General features: G+C 34.3%; 1 protein-coding gene and 1 pseudogene across 4 annotated transcripts; one reads left to right on the top strand and one right to left on the bottom strand.

Annotated features, from left to right (window-relative positions):
• Positions 1–2,435, top strand: part of LOC111398054 — a 14,259-nt pseudogene extending 11,824 nt beyond the window's left edge.
• A 188-nt stretch (positions 2,436–2,623) lies between these two features.
• On the bottom strand, positions 2,624–11,273 carry LOC111397380. 4 transcript variants are annotated; one of them, XM_023024279.1, is made up of 13 exons: positions 11,002–11,273; positions 8,672–8,975; positions 7,412–7,734; positions 7,154–7,246; positions 6,977–7,067; positions 6,075–6,168; positions 5,406–5,503; positions 5,157–5,226; positions 4,227–4,327; positions 4,013–4,129; positions 3,717–3,793; positions 3,474–3,518; positions 2,624–3,291 (listed from the first exon to the last, which is right to left on the bottom strand). In XM_023024279.1, the coding sequence occupies exons 2-13, from the start codon at positions 8,939–8,941 to the stop codon at positions 2,811–2,813; spliced, it is 1,860 nt and encodes a 619-aa protein (XP_022880047.1). In that variant the 5' UTR covers positions 8,942–8,975; positions 11,002–11,273; the 3' UTR covers positions 2,624–2,810. The 4 variants fall into 4 exon arrangements, with proteins under 4 accessions (XP_022880047.1, XP_022880048.1, XP_022880045.1 ...); XM_023024280.1 differs by lacking the exon at positions 11,002–11,273 and adding an exon at positions 10,946–10,963; XM_023024277.1 differs by lacking the exon at positions 11,002–11,273 and adding an exon at positions 9,168–9,495.
• Positions 11,274–15,994: the final 4,721 nt, after the last annotated feature.

A 15,994-nucleotide genomic window follows, 5' to 3' on the forward strand; every position in this document is an offset into this window, starting at 1 on the left:
CCATTGAAGCTTGCTGACTATTTTCAGCTACCTAATGTGTTCAAGCCAGGGATCATACCTGATGCACCATTGGATGGTCTCCCTGGCCTAAGCATCTCGGTTATTGATACTAAATACCACGATTATGTCCACGTGTTTTCCAAAAATTTTCCCTTTCCTTAAAACCATGGCATTCCGATGGCTACAACTTTTTCATCTCTTTGGGTAACATTCTCTTCCTTATTCTTAGCATGTCTTATCAACTTTTAACAAATAAACAATCAACTGGTTGTAAACTTGCAGCATGGACTTCGGAACATGGAATGAGGAAGATGAACACATACAACATGGTGGATGCAACTTATCGCCCCACAGTTCAGGTTTGTCGTGACATATTTAAACTATATTAAGACTCGAGTGAATGAATTTCTTAAACCCATTGTTTTCCCATGGCAATCGATTAGGCATATCCATCGTCTTGGACCGTGATACTGATAGAGTTGGACGATCAAGGAATGTGGAATCTAAGATCACAGGATGCAGAAAAATGGTAGCTTGGGCAAGAGCTGCATATAAGAGTGAAGGGGGTGGAGCAAGATCCATCCAAAATTTCTCCCAGGGATGAAGCACCTTTATCGGAAAACATCATAAAATGTGGAAGGGCAGTTCAAATTTACTAAATATGGTTCCAAAATTATCAGATTTCAGAATCTAAAACATTCAAGTTTTGTAGATTAGGGAGTTTTTACTCTCTTGACCGTCTCTAAAGTTGATTCTTTGAACAACTAAACAATTTTGCTGCTCTTGGGCACCTTCCAATTCCATCTATCAATAGCTATATATGCATTTATCCACATAATTTTTGGTTCAATTTAGTTTTTTCATCTGATAAATATAGCAACATATCTTCATATACTCGAATAATATTTAACTGTCACTAATACGAAATTCCTATTCGTCCATAAATAAGAGGACTGGGTTCTAAAACATGACCAATTCTTCAAAAAGGGGCTGAATCAAATAATTGATTGATAAGCAACACAAAGGTCATTCTATACAAGGGATTCGATAAACAAATCCGGCAAAAGGAAACAAGAAGGATTGGCTAAAATACGGTTATTAGTGGGCCCGGCGGATATCTTCAGGAATGCCACATCGGCAAGTAGAAAAAGCTGCGTGTTGAGATTGGTAGAATAAGATGCCGCATTTGGGACTAAGAGCAAACATGATCCTTCAGGCAAGTTTTATGGGGATGTGATGAGTGGTCAATGCTTGCACTAAATATGCGAGAGGGGTGTCTGCCCCAAGCCTGGTTACGACAATTGGGCACTCCCATTATAATTGATCTGATCTCTACTCCTGAAGGAACCTCATGTTTAACATAGTATATAGCTTTAAAATCACAAGTTTTATTTTTGTATTTCGGATGTTAATACTTATATGTTTGAATTTTTAGTTTCTTTACTTTTATTTTTATTATTAATTTTTTTTTTTGGAGCAGATTTGCTTCTTAAAATCTGAAATTAAAATTAAGTTATTTTATTTTTTCCGTTCAAAGTAAAATATGTATAGTGTTAATTAATGAATGAAAAAATTAATAAATATTCCAAGTGATGAATGTTAAAGCGGACATATTCAACAAAATTTTTTGGCTTCTTTGCATTTGAGGCTAGTGATGTACAGTATAATTTTGATGCCACTTGATATATATGTAAATAATTTCCTCACACTTAAAAATTATATAAATACATAACTCAACTGGGAGACATCTATAAAATAAGACTTCAATATTACTTCCTTCCTCTTGAAATTGATGTCTCTTTGGATCTCATCTCTAACTTATTTTGGTTAAATAAATATATAGAATATTGATAATTTGTAATTTGATAATATTCTGATACACAAAATTCAATATTTGAAAATAAAGAATATCTTGATAAATTATTTTTTATTAATTAATATGGATTCATAAATTGTTATTATATCATATATACCTTGTACAATGAATTTAATCCCGTTCATAGAAATAATAACAATATTATTAGGAGCTACTTTAGCTCTTGCTCAAACTAATGTGGGTTTTGAAGGAGATCTATAGGCGACGGGGCAATTGCTACTAAAAATGGGTGGTACCCAGATTGCGGTTTCAATCTCTAAATGGACGGAGAAATAGAACAAGGCCTTGGGATGATAGAAAGATATTACACTTCTAATTACATCGGCTTCAAACTCGTCCCAATGACATGTTGCCCTTTATCATATTGCATTATTGCACATGCATAGATGTATTCAGTGCTGTGGTTAAACATCCTTGGGCGAGAGAGTGATCTTTCAAGATTGGTCGTGTCACCACCTCCCACCAACCCTACTGCTATAGCTACTCAATCTTGATCTATTGACTTCGGATGTCTCTACATCTGGAATATTTCTAATATTATATCGAATTTGCAAAGGAATTATGAAGTTTTTAATTTATAGATAAATAGAAATAAGTAACGAATAAGTAAATAACACTTGTAGATTCATTGATTTATGTAATTAAAAATGAAGTCGACAATTTAAAAATTATTTATAAATTTTGCCAAAGCACTACAAGCTAGTTGCCGTTCACAAATGCAGATGCCAAATGAGTGAATCCCTACCCTCAAACGTAACAATATTTTCTTCGGGTTGATCAAAGTACAAAATTTCCACGTCTGAGTATCGTGCTAAAATATGTCATTATCGATAAGGCTATATACATAATACCTCGAGATTCATATAGACACACAGACACACACACACACACAGAGTCATAATTTAATTAAATAAAAGAATGAATCATGAATGATTTATCTAAGATCTCTAGGAGCTATAAATGTTGTATCTAACCCATCTAATATGTCCAGAACATTAGCCTTCGGGGGTTCCAATCCTCTCCAGGGAGAGCTCCCAGTGCTCCTACTTTTGCATAGTTTATTCTTCGTCTTCTTCACAGTCAAGAATTCCTGGCTTTTGCTTAGTCCCGGGACCAACTTCCTTCTTTTCATGACCTCTTCCAACAAATTTCTATCCTCTGGAGAAAGTTGGACTCTGTGACTATTACCGTCATTGCTAAATGTTTTTGCATTTACACTCGATCCCTTATGAGATGGAGATCGTGATGGGAGAGCCTTAAATCCGTTATCTCTATATCTTACAAGGCTGATGAGATGGTGAAGCCAAGTCACTAGGTCAAGGATGTAGGAGTCGGCCTTCTTTTTGTCAGCATGATAGAGCGTTTGCAAGCGAATCAGGTTATTTTGCGTGCTCGTTTTCTTCCCGAACTCGTTACTGCCAGAAAGAGCAAACAACAATAAGTACCTGGATTATGACATTATGCAGATGAGTTCTGCAGAAATTAAATTTGTGGGTGCCTAAGATTGTGCTTAAACATGAAAAGAAGAAGGGGGGGGGGGGGGGGGGGGGGGGGGGGGGGGGGGGGGGGGGGGGGAGAGAGAGAGAGAGAGACTGACCCAGCGTTGGCCCACTCTCCAACCCATCCAAACCCTTGATGTGCTCTGTTTTTAGTTGCCAACATAAGAAAAATGACAAGGGTTACCACATCAGCATATAAAGCCTCACAAGATTTAGACAAAAATGAAACGGTAAAAAGAAGGTACTGAAAAATGACAAAAGCTAATAGAGTTTAGCATCTTAAAAACAGTGTGTGCAGTTTTCATATTAAGAGAGAGGATATTTGTATCAATGTTACATACTTGGTAGTATCCGTCGCCACTGGAACAAGCCATTGGAGAGTTTTTTCCATCTCGGCTTTGATTTGACGAACTGTGAGCTGCAAAAGGCATAATCAACCAGCTAAATCCAGAGACGTTATGAAACACAAGGCACAAGAAGCAAAAAACAGATACAATACAAGATAAGTATATAATATACGTGCAGAAGAATATAGGGAACAACACTACCCCTCCAACCCAGAAGAATAAAGGAAGAAAAGAAAAACACCACAGGATAACTTAAGAATAACACTATGAAAAAGGGCCTGAGAATGTACCTCTTCTTCGGTATCAAGTTTCTGCAACTGGGAGCGAAGAGCAGCTTTGACAGTTGATGGCAACCCATTATATAATGTATCTCTCATAGTAGGGGGAAGAGAGGTGGGGCGTGATGCCTAAAATAACATTAAATTCCACGAAGATAAACACTGTGAAAGTTTGCAAAAACGAGTATAACATTACTAAATAAATAAAGGAAGTGGTAAAACTTACAATATTGTCAATTTGAGTAATTATGTTAGCATAGTGTAAAGCAAGACCAGCAACACCTAGCCTTTCTGGATTGTTTGGGGACATCTTTCCAGCTGACGTCCCTGACATTAATGGACAAAATGGGAGTAAGAAAAATGCATTTCTGAACCACAAACAAAATAAAAAATTACAGAAATAAGATATAATCATAAAAAATACAGGATATATAAGAATTATTACTAATTTTAAGCTAACGAGAACCATATCACATTTCATGGCCAATAAGATGTCACAGTAGCTGCATGCTCAATTTTGGAGCAAATCTGTCGCTGCAGAGGAACTTCATATGCTTGTAGTATGCCAAGACATTGCATTACCTTATTATTTAATGACAGCCATTTATATTCAAAGTTAAGATTTTTTTCAGCTACCAAAAAGGATTTGCATTGTGGATTTGAATATAATCCCATGCACAGAGGGTAGAAGGGAGGACTTCTGGAAAACGATGTACATAAATTACCAGATAGTAAATATTTTTAATGGTTGTTCAAAAGAAAATGATGGCATGCACTGCAAGAGTAAAATCTACAAACAATATTTATTTTTCTTCCAAGAGATTGTATCTAGCAGGACAACAGTGCGAAAAAGGAAAAATGTTTCGTGAACTAAGTACTTCTTGGAAGTCTTAATTACAACAGTGATAGATACAGTAATCGGAGCTTTGCTGTTTATGAAATAGCAGCTAGAAGTAGATGCATCATTTAATGTAAAATTGGTCATTCATGCTTTCCAATTACCTTACATTATTCAATTTTAATTTCACAATGTCATATATCCGTACTAAAATCTCATGCAGATAATTTCCATCTATATTATATTCCACCTTCCCATGTGAAAAAAGAAAGGATAGAGAGAGAGTAGAGAGCAACAATATTGTATAAATAGTCATACCATTATCTCCAAATGCTTCTGAAATAACTTGATGAATGAAAGTAACTACATCAACAAGCTTCTCCACCACCTACATAGGTAAAATAACAAACCAATTTTGAGTGCTGAGGGACATCACCACAAGATATTGTAATGGTCATAATTGTTATCATCTAAGTGGTTTTACAATAGTTGCTAAATAATACAAGTATGATCAGTATGCGAAAAATAATAATAATTCGATTGTAAGAGAGCAATGCTAATGAGTACCTCCTCCAAACTTTTAGACCATAGAGATTTCTTTTTCAAGCTCCTTACGAGTTTTCTTTGATGTTTTACCTCACTTTGCAACATCGTAAGAGTCTCTCCTACAATTACAAAAGATTGATTTGTCAATTAAGATAATATACCTTGCGAAGTTGAAACCTACAAACACACAAAAGTCATAAGTAGTTATAAATGTGAGTGCCTCACTCATGTGCAAACTGTGTTTCAATAAATGTGATAGACTTGCTTACAACCAACTTGCAGAATAGATTAACTTTAGGATGTTCCTAGGGAAAATTTCAATATGCCACATGCTTTTTCCTTTATTGAATACTATAAAAATAAAGATATAATATATAAATTTTCATTTTAAAGAATTCACACCAAAATGTCCCTGACTGGTCCGTGTTCATGTCCTACTTTAGATAAAAATCAAGTTTCGCCGTGTCATATAGTGTTGTTTGTCCTTGTTAATGCAACTTTGGCGAGACTAACAAATTCTTTAATGTTCATCTAACTTAAATTATAGGGATGTAAGTTAATAACTGTGAAAAGAACAAAATATTACATTCACCATCCCCGAACCCCATTGTGCCCCCACCCACCAATATAAAAAAAACCAAAAATTTCAGTTTAAAAACATTTCATTATAAGGAAAACATGACATGCAACCTTTTCGAGGGAGGTGCAATGAAGCTACTTCTTCCAGCTTCTGCCGATAATCATGCTCAAATCTGTCCAAAACATGCAACTCGTGATACAATTCCTGCAGACAGCACAACAGGTTAACTCTCATTATTAACAGACAAAATTATGACTTCCAATTGTTTAGATAGAAAAATGAAAGATGTCTATATATTTTAATAGTTAATGCAAATGGTTAGTGATTTTGACTTCTGAGAGTTTCCACCAACTTTCTTTTATTCAAGAAAGTTTTCGTGCCGTCAATCATCCATGATCCAATTTCCGGGATTATTACTTTACATTCAGTTTAGATGTAAAAAATAAAAATTAAAAATTAAAAAATTAAAAAATTAAAAAATTAAAAAAAAAAAATATATATATATATATATATCTTTGGTAGACAATATCCTCATTCGAGTAGTCAACAAAATAACAACAATTGCCATCTTGCACAACAGCAAGCATGCTAACAAGCTATATAAAGTGGAAATATGACAGATATACCCAACACAAAGGAATACTCGATCCTCAACTATATCACAAATTAAATTTGTGACCCAAACCACCAACCCCCCGGAAAGAAAGAAAAGACACATCCCTTCCCTCTCCCAGAGGTCAGATGCATTATGTGCCTCGCTAATGCTCTATCTAACAAAGCAATCAGTTCAAAAGCTGATACTACTGCACAAAGAATCACACCAAAAAATAGAATTTAAGACCCATCACGTGTGTCTAGAACTTGGCAGTACATGCTAGTAGATTTACAGGAGCAAGAAATATTTTACCCATCAAATATTAAAGCATGCAATAAAATGGATAGCAATGAAGTGGTAAAAGGTATAGGATGCAGCATCTGCAAATTAAAACCAAGGTTACAGGATGGAACTTACAGAAGTATGCTGGGACAGAGTAGATAATTCTAGCATTGTCATTTCTGCTTCTTCTCTTAGTTGTTTATAAACGTCGGGATCTGAATCCAACCTAACATGGAACCATTTCGGTGAATATCCTTCAATATCTTAAGAAAGCAATAAGTTACCTAATATATGATATGTCGGCCAACTTACTTTGAAAAGAATCTATTTAGGTTGTGCCACTGTGGGTCTTTACACAGATTTCCAAATCTGATAACTTCACGAGAGAATACATCAAATTCCTCCCTACATATTGGGGAAACACATTGTAATATTTAACAAAAGAAAACAACTTGAAAACCAAATTCATAGAGTAAGAACTATATAAAATGAAAAAAAGAGGAGATGAAGAGAGAGAGAGAGATTATGTTTTCAAGAACAAGCAATAGCATGAAGTAACAGGGAAGGCACCTTTTGTCGGAGGCTGCAAGACTAAGAAGCTCATTCATGTCTGTGGAAACTAACTGTTGTATCCCTTCTGAATGTAAAACTTCCTTTTTCAGAAACTGGATATTTTCGTCTGAAAGAGATTGCAACAAGTTTGCACCTTTGGCAACGGTATTGGCAACTTCAAATGCCAGTATAGATATTCGATTTCCCCTAGAAGCCACACCATTTGTAAATCCGCCAGGGTTCAGATTTGTCATGCTGCTGCCTAGTGTATCTAGAACTTCCACTGCCTTCTCTAGGCCCACTATGCCAGCCTTCCCAAGAAATGAGCTCACTTGAGGTGCCTGTCACAGTAAGTAACTTGCCTTAACATATTATCAAGATGCCATCTTTCAGAAGAGTTCTTTCTCCTTGGTTCTTTCTCAGGAAAAAGAAGGGAATTAATATAATGCTCAACAATTATTCAAATGGTAACATTTTTGCAAATGGTCTGCTCCCAACAGAACATAAAGCTAGGTAATGTTTATAAACAACTTTTGTTTCTGACTTCAACGTACCATGAAGTGAAAGGACAAATCGTGTTTATGAAAATAGCATCTTTCTCACTGATTATATTTTCTTGGATTTCTATTCATGCATTTCATGTTAAACAGAAATACTATAAATTGTAAGTAAACATCGTCTGGATCACCCAAGGCCCTTCCAGCAAAATGATAGACTACACAACATGTGAAATACATTTTTCCTCTTTCCCTAGTCAAACCAGCAATTATAATGCATCCACGTATCCTTTCTCTTCCTCCTCCTTTCCATCTAGACAATCTCACCAACTGCTGCACCGTATTCTTAGTCACAATTTTTCCATTTATTCATGTAAATTATTTCATAGTTCACACCATCGGAATTTTCACCAACCCAATAAGATATGCATCTATTTCAGAGATTTTCCTCTTTGAAACCTTCAATTTCCCCTTTACATGATATAGCACCACAAGTGCAAACCAACATCAAATCCTTCTAGTTTCAGTCTAATTCTTAAAAAATTTCAATTTCAAACAACGATCTGCACAACCAATAGAAAATTCTACAATTCATTTGATTAATACATATCTCGGCACAAATTCACCTCATCCCCCATATGAACTCTTCAGAAGCAAGCTGCAATACTCATTTCCACCGCACATCAAATCAAACAAACTTTTAACACCGCATCATAAAAAATTCTGAAAATGTAAAAGGAAAATGAACACAAACACATCTTTGTATACAGTTTATAGATACCTTGTTTGCTGGTGTTCTAGCTGGGGTTGATGGCTTCAATTCTCTTGAAATAGACAAGTACAGCTCACCGGAGTCATATAGATTGGGCTGCCCCTTCTCAAAACCATCCATTTCATCAGGGTATGCGTAAGAATCATCATTTTTCTTCTTTCCGAAACTCCCCATTGGCTTGAGCTTTCCTGAAAACCCAGAAGCCTTCTCCTGCTCAACCTCCAATGATTTATTATTCGTCTTCTTCTTAACCGTCCCTCCAGAACAAACTCCTCCCATTGTATATATCCAAGTTCTCACAACTATTCACAAACTAAAAAGAACCAAAATTCAGTTTCAATATTACGATTTACCGATGACCAAAAGAAAACAATCAGTATAACACGGACACTAACGACTTGTACTTTTACTCGATCAATTGAAACTAAAAATGGGAAAAAATAAATAAATAAACATATTAATAATCAGATAATAAATCTTGAATTTGATAAACTAAAGTGCCTACCAATCGAAACAGATTTGTTCAGAAATTTGGGAAAGTGAGATAAGATGAGAGCGTACAATTTGCAAGTTGTAATTGTTAATAAAACCGCGTAACAAATCTGGTGGCAATCAACTTTGGTGGAGGATTGGATTTAATTTAATTGAATTCAACTCAATTCCGAATTAATAAAATGAGAATGTGGACACGAAACACGGAGTAACCAGTTATCTCTTGACTTTTCTTTTTCTATTTTTTTCTGTATGTAGTAATGAAGAAAGATCTGGTCTGAAATAGGAGTGGGGGGTTTTAATCAAGTCCGCCCACCTCGCGGTGGTGCAGAGGTGTCACCGTCAGTCATCGGCCGGTTTGGTTGACTATTTTCTCCCTTTGTTTTTTTGTTAATGTGATCTGCTTTATGACTTTAGTAATCTGTTATAATGCTTTTTGAGGTTTGACCAATGGTTATTTCCTTTTCTGTCCTTTACTTTTACGTGTTAATTAAGAGTATTATCTGTATACGAAATCTAGACAAGGGCAAAATAGTCAATGAGCTAGGGTGGGGTCCACTTTCAAATTAGTGCAATTTGAATTGAAATGGTCAGTGAGGGGAATGCCAAATAAGAATTTAATAATGAGAAGTAAAAGTCATACATCTTTGCTTGAATTTATCATGCCGTGGGGTTGTTGAATTGGCAACGTGGCGTGTGTTCATTGGCTGTTGTTTCGTACAGTAGCAGGTTTTAATTTTCAACCACCAGGCCCATTGAAGACGCCAAGCATCTAATGCTTTCACATTTTTTTTAGCTTTGAATAATGTAGGTTTAAAAGAGAAAAAATTTGTATGTGTGCAAAATTATTTTATTAAAAAAATGTGTGATTAAAAATAAGTTTTGAAAAAATGAGGTCAGACATAGGCTTAATTTCTTTTCATGCTTTTGGCCTTTGTATTTTGTGTAAGAGGGGGTGTGGTTCGGATCAGTTTGATTTTGAAGGGAATCGAATCGAACTGTGTATTAATGAAAATTATAGAAACGAAACCATTTCCAAATCCAACTATAAAATCGAATCGAAATCGGCAAACCAAAATCGAACCAACCGATTTCGATTCGGTTTGATCCGATTCTTTATATTAAAAAAAGTTATAAAGATTAAATATGAAATTATTAGTCAATTTGAAAATAAGCTAAAATAGAGTATAATACCGCTTGTCATTTCAATAATCTAACGGAACATAAAAAAAAAAAAAAAAAAAATTCAAAAAAAAAGGAAAAAAAAAAAAACCAATAATTAAACATAAACAATAAACCTGCCCCAATTTAACGTCATACTTGAAAATTGAAATTGAAATGATAATGATATCACAAATTCACAATCGTACTAGTTGGCATTTGCGATAGTGGGGACTTCAGGTTCACTGTTCACACTCGTCGCTCACGCACGACGGCACACTGGCGCTAAGAAGGATTGGATTTGGGGGAAGGGAAAACTGATACTGATTCTAAAATCGACTGCAGAGCCGAGAGCGTTGTGCGAATGGACTGGAGTCTGGAGAGTGGAGTGGACTGTAGAAGTGGACTGTAATAATCTGGTTTTTTTTTTTTCACAAACTAAAAAGAACCAAAATTCAGTTTCAATATTACGATTTACCGATGACCAAAAGAAAACAATCAGTATAACACGGACACTAACGACTTGTACTTTTACTCGATCAATTGAAACTAAAAATGGGAAAAAATAAATAAATAAACATATTAATAATCAGATAATAAATCTTGAATTTGATAAACTAAAGTGCCTACCAATCGAAACAGATTTGTTCAGAAATTTGGGAAAGTGAGATAAGATGAGAGCGTACAATTTGCAAGTTGTAATTGTTAATAAAACCGCGTAACAAATCTGGTGGCAATCAACTTTGGTGGAGGATTGGATTTAATTTAATTGAATTCAACTCAATTCCGAATTAATAAAATGAGAATGTGGACACGAAACACGGAGTAACCAGTTATCTCTTGACTTTTCTTTTTCTATTTTTTTCTGTATGTAGTAATGAAGAAAGATCTGGTCTGAAATAGGAGTGGGGGGTTTTAATCAAGTCCGCCCACCTCGCGGTGGTGCAGAGGTGTCACCGTCAGTCATCGGCCGGTTTGGTTGACTATTTTCTCCCTTTGTTTTTTTGTTAATGTGATCTGCTTTATGACTTTAGTAATCTGTTATAATGCTTTTTGAGGTTTGACCAATGGTTATTTCCTTTTCTGTCCTTTACTTTTACGTGTTAATTAAGAGTATTATCTGTATACGAAATCTAGACAAGGGCAAAATAGTCAATGAGCTAGGGTGGGGTCCACTTTCTAATTAGTGCAATTTGAATTGAAATGGTCAGTGAGGGGAATGCCAAATAAGAATTTAATAATGAGAAGTAAAAGTCATACATCTTTGCTTGAATTTATCATGCCGTGGGGTTGTTGAATTGGCAACGTGGCGTGTGTTCATTGGCTGTTGTTTCGTACAGTAGCAGGTTTTAATTTTCAACCACCAGGCCCATTGAAGACGCCAAGCATCTAATGCTTTCACATTTTTTTTAGCTTTGAATAATGTAGGTTTAAAAGAGAAAAAATTTGTATGTGTGAAAAATTATTTTATTAAAAAAATGTGTGATTAAAAATAAGTTTTGAAAAAATGAGGTCAAACATAGGCTTAATTTCTTTTCATGCTTTTGGCCTTTGTATTTTGTGTAAGAGGGGGTGTGGTTCGGATCAGTTTGATTTTGAAGGGAATCGAATCGAACTGAGTATTAATGAAAATCATAGAAACGAAACCATTTCCAAATCCAACTATAAAATCGAATCGAAATCGGCAAACCAAAATCGAACCAACCGATTTCGATTCGGTTTGATCCGATTCTTTATATTAAAAAAAGTTATAAAGATAAAATATGAAATTATTAGTCAATTTGAAAATAAGCTAAAATAGAGTATAATACCGCTTGTCATTTCAATAATCTAACGGAACATAAAAAAAAAAAAAATTCATCAAACAAGGCAACAAACAAAAATTCACACTAAAACTCAAGATCAACTTCTAAAGGCGAAAAAATGATAAACTATTAAATACGACATAAACAGTAAAATCATGATTGAAAATTAATTCTTAATTTTTTTTATAACAATAACTTGATTATCTTTAATAATTCTCTAGGATCATGATTCTAGACTGTCGACCACTTTAAAGATAACAAGAAATTTGAATTCCTATAATAATATTGAAATGAAAATATAGTTTTCCTATTGTATTGTATTAAAACTATGATTTTGTAAAATATTTATAAAATTATCTAAACTTGAATTTTGATTACCTATTAAAGGAAGGAAGAAGAAAAGCATGAAAAATGAAATTTTAACGTGAAATAATAATTTTGGGTCTAGTGTTTAAAGATGTAGTTCATCTTGGTGCAAGCAAAAAAAGGAATTTAGGAGAACTGAATTCACTGTTGGTTCTCAAGGTAATATCGAGTACTAGACCGAATCTAATCGGTTCTTGATATATAATCCCAAAATCGACCCATTTAGTAAAGGAACTGGAGCCAAACGACTGATTTTATTTGATTTCGATCTGGTTTCATTGATTCTGGGAAAAAATACAAGCCGCTAATTTTGTGTATATAGAATAATGATATGAATGATATTTGTACATAATGAAATTATATAATGATTTATATATAAAATGTCAAAAAAGAGAATGTATAGTGTATATTTTTTCCCCTTTTTTGAAGAAATTTTAACCAATTATATATCATCATATCATATGTATGTAAATCATTATATAAATAATTATGTATATGTAGCACAATTGTAAATAATATCTGACTGGTTATCGTTTCTGTCATGATAGAATTGGGTTGAGGCCCATATGGCCTCTATTATTGGGCTCATTGGGCTAATCCTGCTGTGTCAAAAAATGTATTGGACCATAATGCTAAGCGGTGAAATGAAAATTTCATAAGTGAAAGATTAAGTATGACATATTTCAAAATTAAGAAAATAAGTTTCAAATTTCAAAAATCAGATTTTTATTAAAATTTATTTATTATTAAATTAATTAATTAATTATTTTATAAATTAAATATATTTAAGTCATATATCTATAAAATTTGGTCACAAATTAACAATTTAATTAATCACTTATTATTTTTTTGTCACAAATAAAAAATTTTATGTCACAAATTATTTTTACAATCACAATTCAAAAAATTTGTAAGTCATAGTTTGTTCATCGATCACAAATAAAAAAAATTAATTAGTCACGAATTAATTTTTAGTTACAATTTATCAAATTATTGGTCACAACTTACTTTTTGATCACAAATCAAAAAATTTAAGGTCACAAATTCTGTTTACGGTCACAATTCAAAAATTTTGTAAGTCACGATTTGTTTGTCATAGATAAAAAATTTATACGTGACAAGTTATTTACAAGTCACACATCATAACTATTATAGCTCACGAATTATTATTTTTTAGGTCACGCACTATTCTTGGTCACAATTTATCTTTTTGGTGGTCACATATTATTTATTAGTCACGGATTAATCAATTTAATAGTCACAATCAATCAAATAATCTGTGACCACCACCAAACCTCCGTTACCTCTACAGCACCACCATCACCACCACCGCCACAACCACAACCACAACCACAACCACACCAACACCACTATCACTGTCGCAGCACCACAACCATCACCACTACCATCTCGCCATCACGGCAAATCCACCACACAACCACACAAATCCACCACAAAATTGTTCCCACAAAACCATTCCTCCAAATCCACACAACCACCATCCCCACCACAGAACCACACGCCTCCACCACCACCGCTCATCACCACTCACCCAACCATCACATCACCGTCACACCTACAACAACCCAGTACAGCAGTACTCTATTACCACCACAATCCACACTATACCGCCACCACCCCCAACGAAACCATTGCATTGTCCCACTCCACAGAATCGAAGCAGTTACAAACTAGTGCTTCACATCGCTGCCCTTCCAAATTCACCACCGCCGCGCAATCAACCCCGTAGCACCTCCGCTGCTTCACATCGCAACGAATCGAGCCGCTTCTTCACATTGCTGCCAGATCGCTTCAGCCGCCGGGCGAGGGATCTACACCAACCACATCTTCACATCGCGATGAGGCTGGATTGGTCCATCGCCGGAGTTTGTAGCCGGCAGAATCATTGATGTAGAGAGAGACACATACACATACATACGACAGTGTCTTGGGTAGAGAGGGAATGAAGTGTTTATAAAGATGATTAGGGTTTGTAATGTGTATTTAATGGAGTATATTAGTAAAATATTGATTAAAATAATATTTCTGATTATTGAAATATGAAATTTTGAATTTGATTTTAAAAGGTTGAATAATTAAAGTATGGTTTTATGTAATTTCCACAAAATAAAAATTGAAAATTATAGAAGGACTTGTTCTCAAGTCTCAATTTCAAAAATAAAATTTAAAAGTTTTTTTCTTTACAAAATTTAGGTAATAATTTATTTTTTTAATTATAAATAACAATATTATAAAATTAAATAAATCATCCCACCCCAAATCCAATCCAGTCCTATTTCATTTTCTTCTTCTTTCTTTATCCTCATCGTTCTCTCTCTGCTATCTTCTTCATCGACATTTTTTTTCTCCTTCATCAAACATCTTTTTTTCTTCCTCGCCAACGCTCAGTTCATTGCTGCGTGCCGCATTCAGATGTACCAGATCATGGTTCATCGTGCATTGATCACAGATAAATGTCTACGTGTCATAGATAAAATAGTTTTAATCACAAATCATGTTTACATGTTAGAGATCACACTCTATAGGTCACAAGTCGCACACCCCAAGTCAAAGACCAATGCCAACAGATTGCAGATCAAAATTAACCAGTCATGGATCATATATCACATGTCTTTGTGCTGACAACGAGTCACAGATTCAAGTTCACATGTTACGATTCATATGTTATAGTCACGAGTCATATTACACAGGTAAAAGATCAATGTCCACATGTTATAGATCATTGCATCGATATCACAAGCCACGTGTAACACGTCATGTGTCACGGTGTACAGGTCTAGGGTCATAAATTCAAGAGAACCGATCATAGGCTATTAATTTCTTCGACCTCAGTTGTTACTGTTTTCTTCAAAATTTTTGATACAACAACTTCCAATTTGAAACATCAATCATCTGACGGATTTCAATTAATTAAATTTCGATGGTGAGAATTAAAGTTATTTGCTTTGACAAGTTAATTGATCTTCTTATACACGGTGCCGATAATTTTATAATTTGTACCTCAATCATCCGATAGGTTTCAGTTAATTAGATTCAGATGGTGAGAATCAAAGTTATTTACTCTAGCGAATTCACTGTAGATTCTATCTTTGTTCAATCTTCTAATACATAGTGCCAACAACTTCCAATTTGTGACCTCAATCATTCGATTGATTTTCAATTAAAAAGATCCCGACGGTGGGAATTGATGGGATTTGCTCCGATAAATTCTATGCACTTCTCTACGTGTTCAATTGTCACCATTAAAATTAAATCCTGATTGGAATGGAACACGTGTAATGGAATGCTTGATTTTAGGAATTAAAATCTAATTTAATATATACTATAGGCATGTTGGAGCCCCACTTTCTTTTGAAAATATATTTTGAAATAGTAGTTTGATGAAAATGCGTAATTAAAAAATAAGTAAGAAGTTTGGTTTGCGTGTGTATATATATATATATATATATATATATATATATATATATACACCACTTGTATTTTGTAT

The sequence above is a fragment of the Olea europaea genome, chromosome 7 (genome assembly GCF_002742605.1).
Source record: "Olea europaea var. sylvestris chromosome 7, O_europaea_v1, whole genome shotgun sequence".
Classification (NCBI taxonomy): domain Eukaryota; kingdom Viridiplantae; phylum Streptophyta; class Magnoliopsida; order Lamiales; family Oleaceae; genus Olea; species Olea europaea.

Coding starts and splice junctions, on each gene's coding strand:
- LOC111397380 (XM_023024279.1), bottom strand. CDS start 8,941: ATGGGAGGAGTTTGTTCTGGAGGGACGGTTAAGAAGAAGACGAATAAT. Junction 7,735..8,671: donor CTAGAACACCAGCAAACAAG/GTATCTATAAAC, acceptor TTACTGTGACAG/GCACCTCAAGTGAGCTCATT. Junction 3,519..3,716: donor GTGGCGACGGATACTACCAA/GTATGTAACATT, acceptor AACTAAAAACAG/AGCACATCAAGGGTTTGGAT.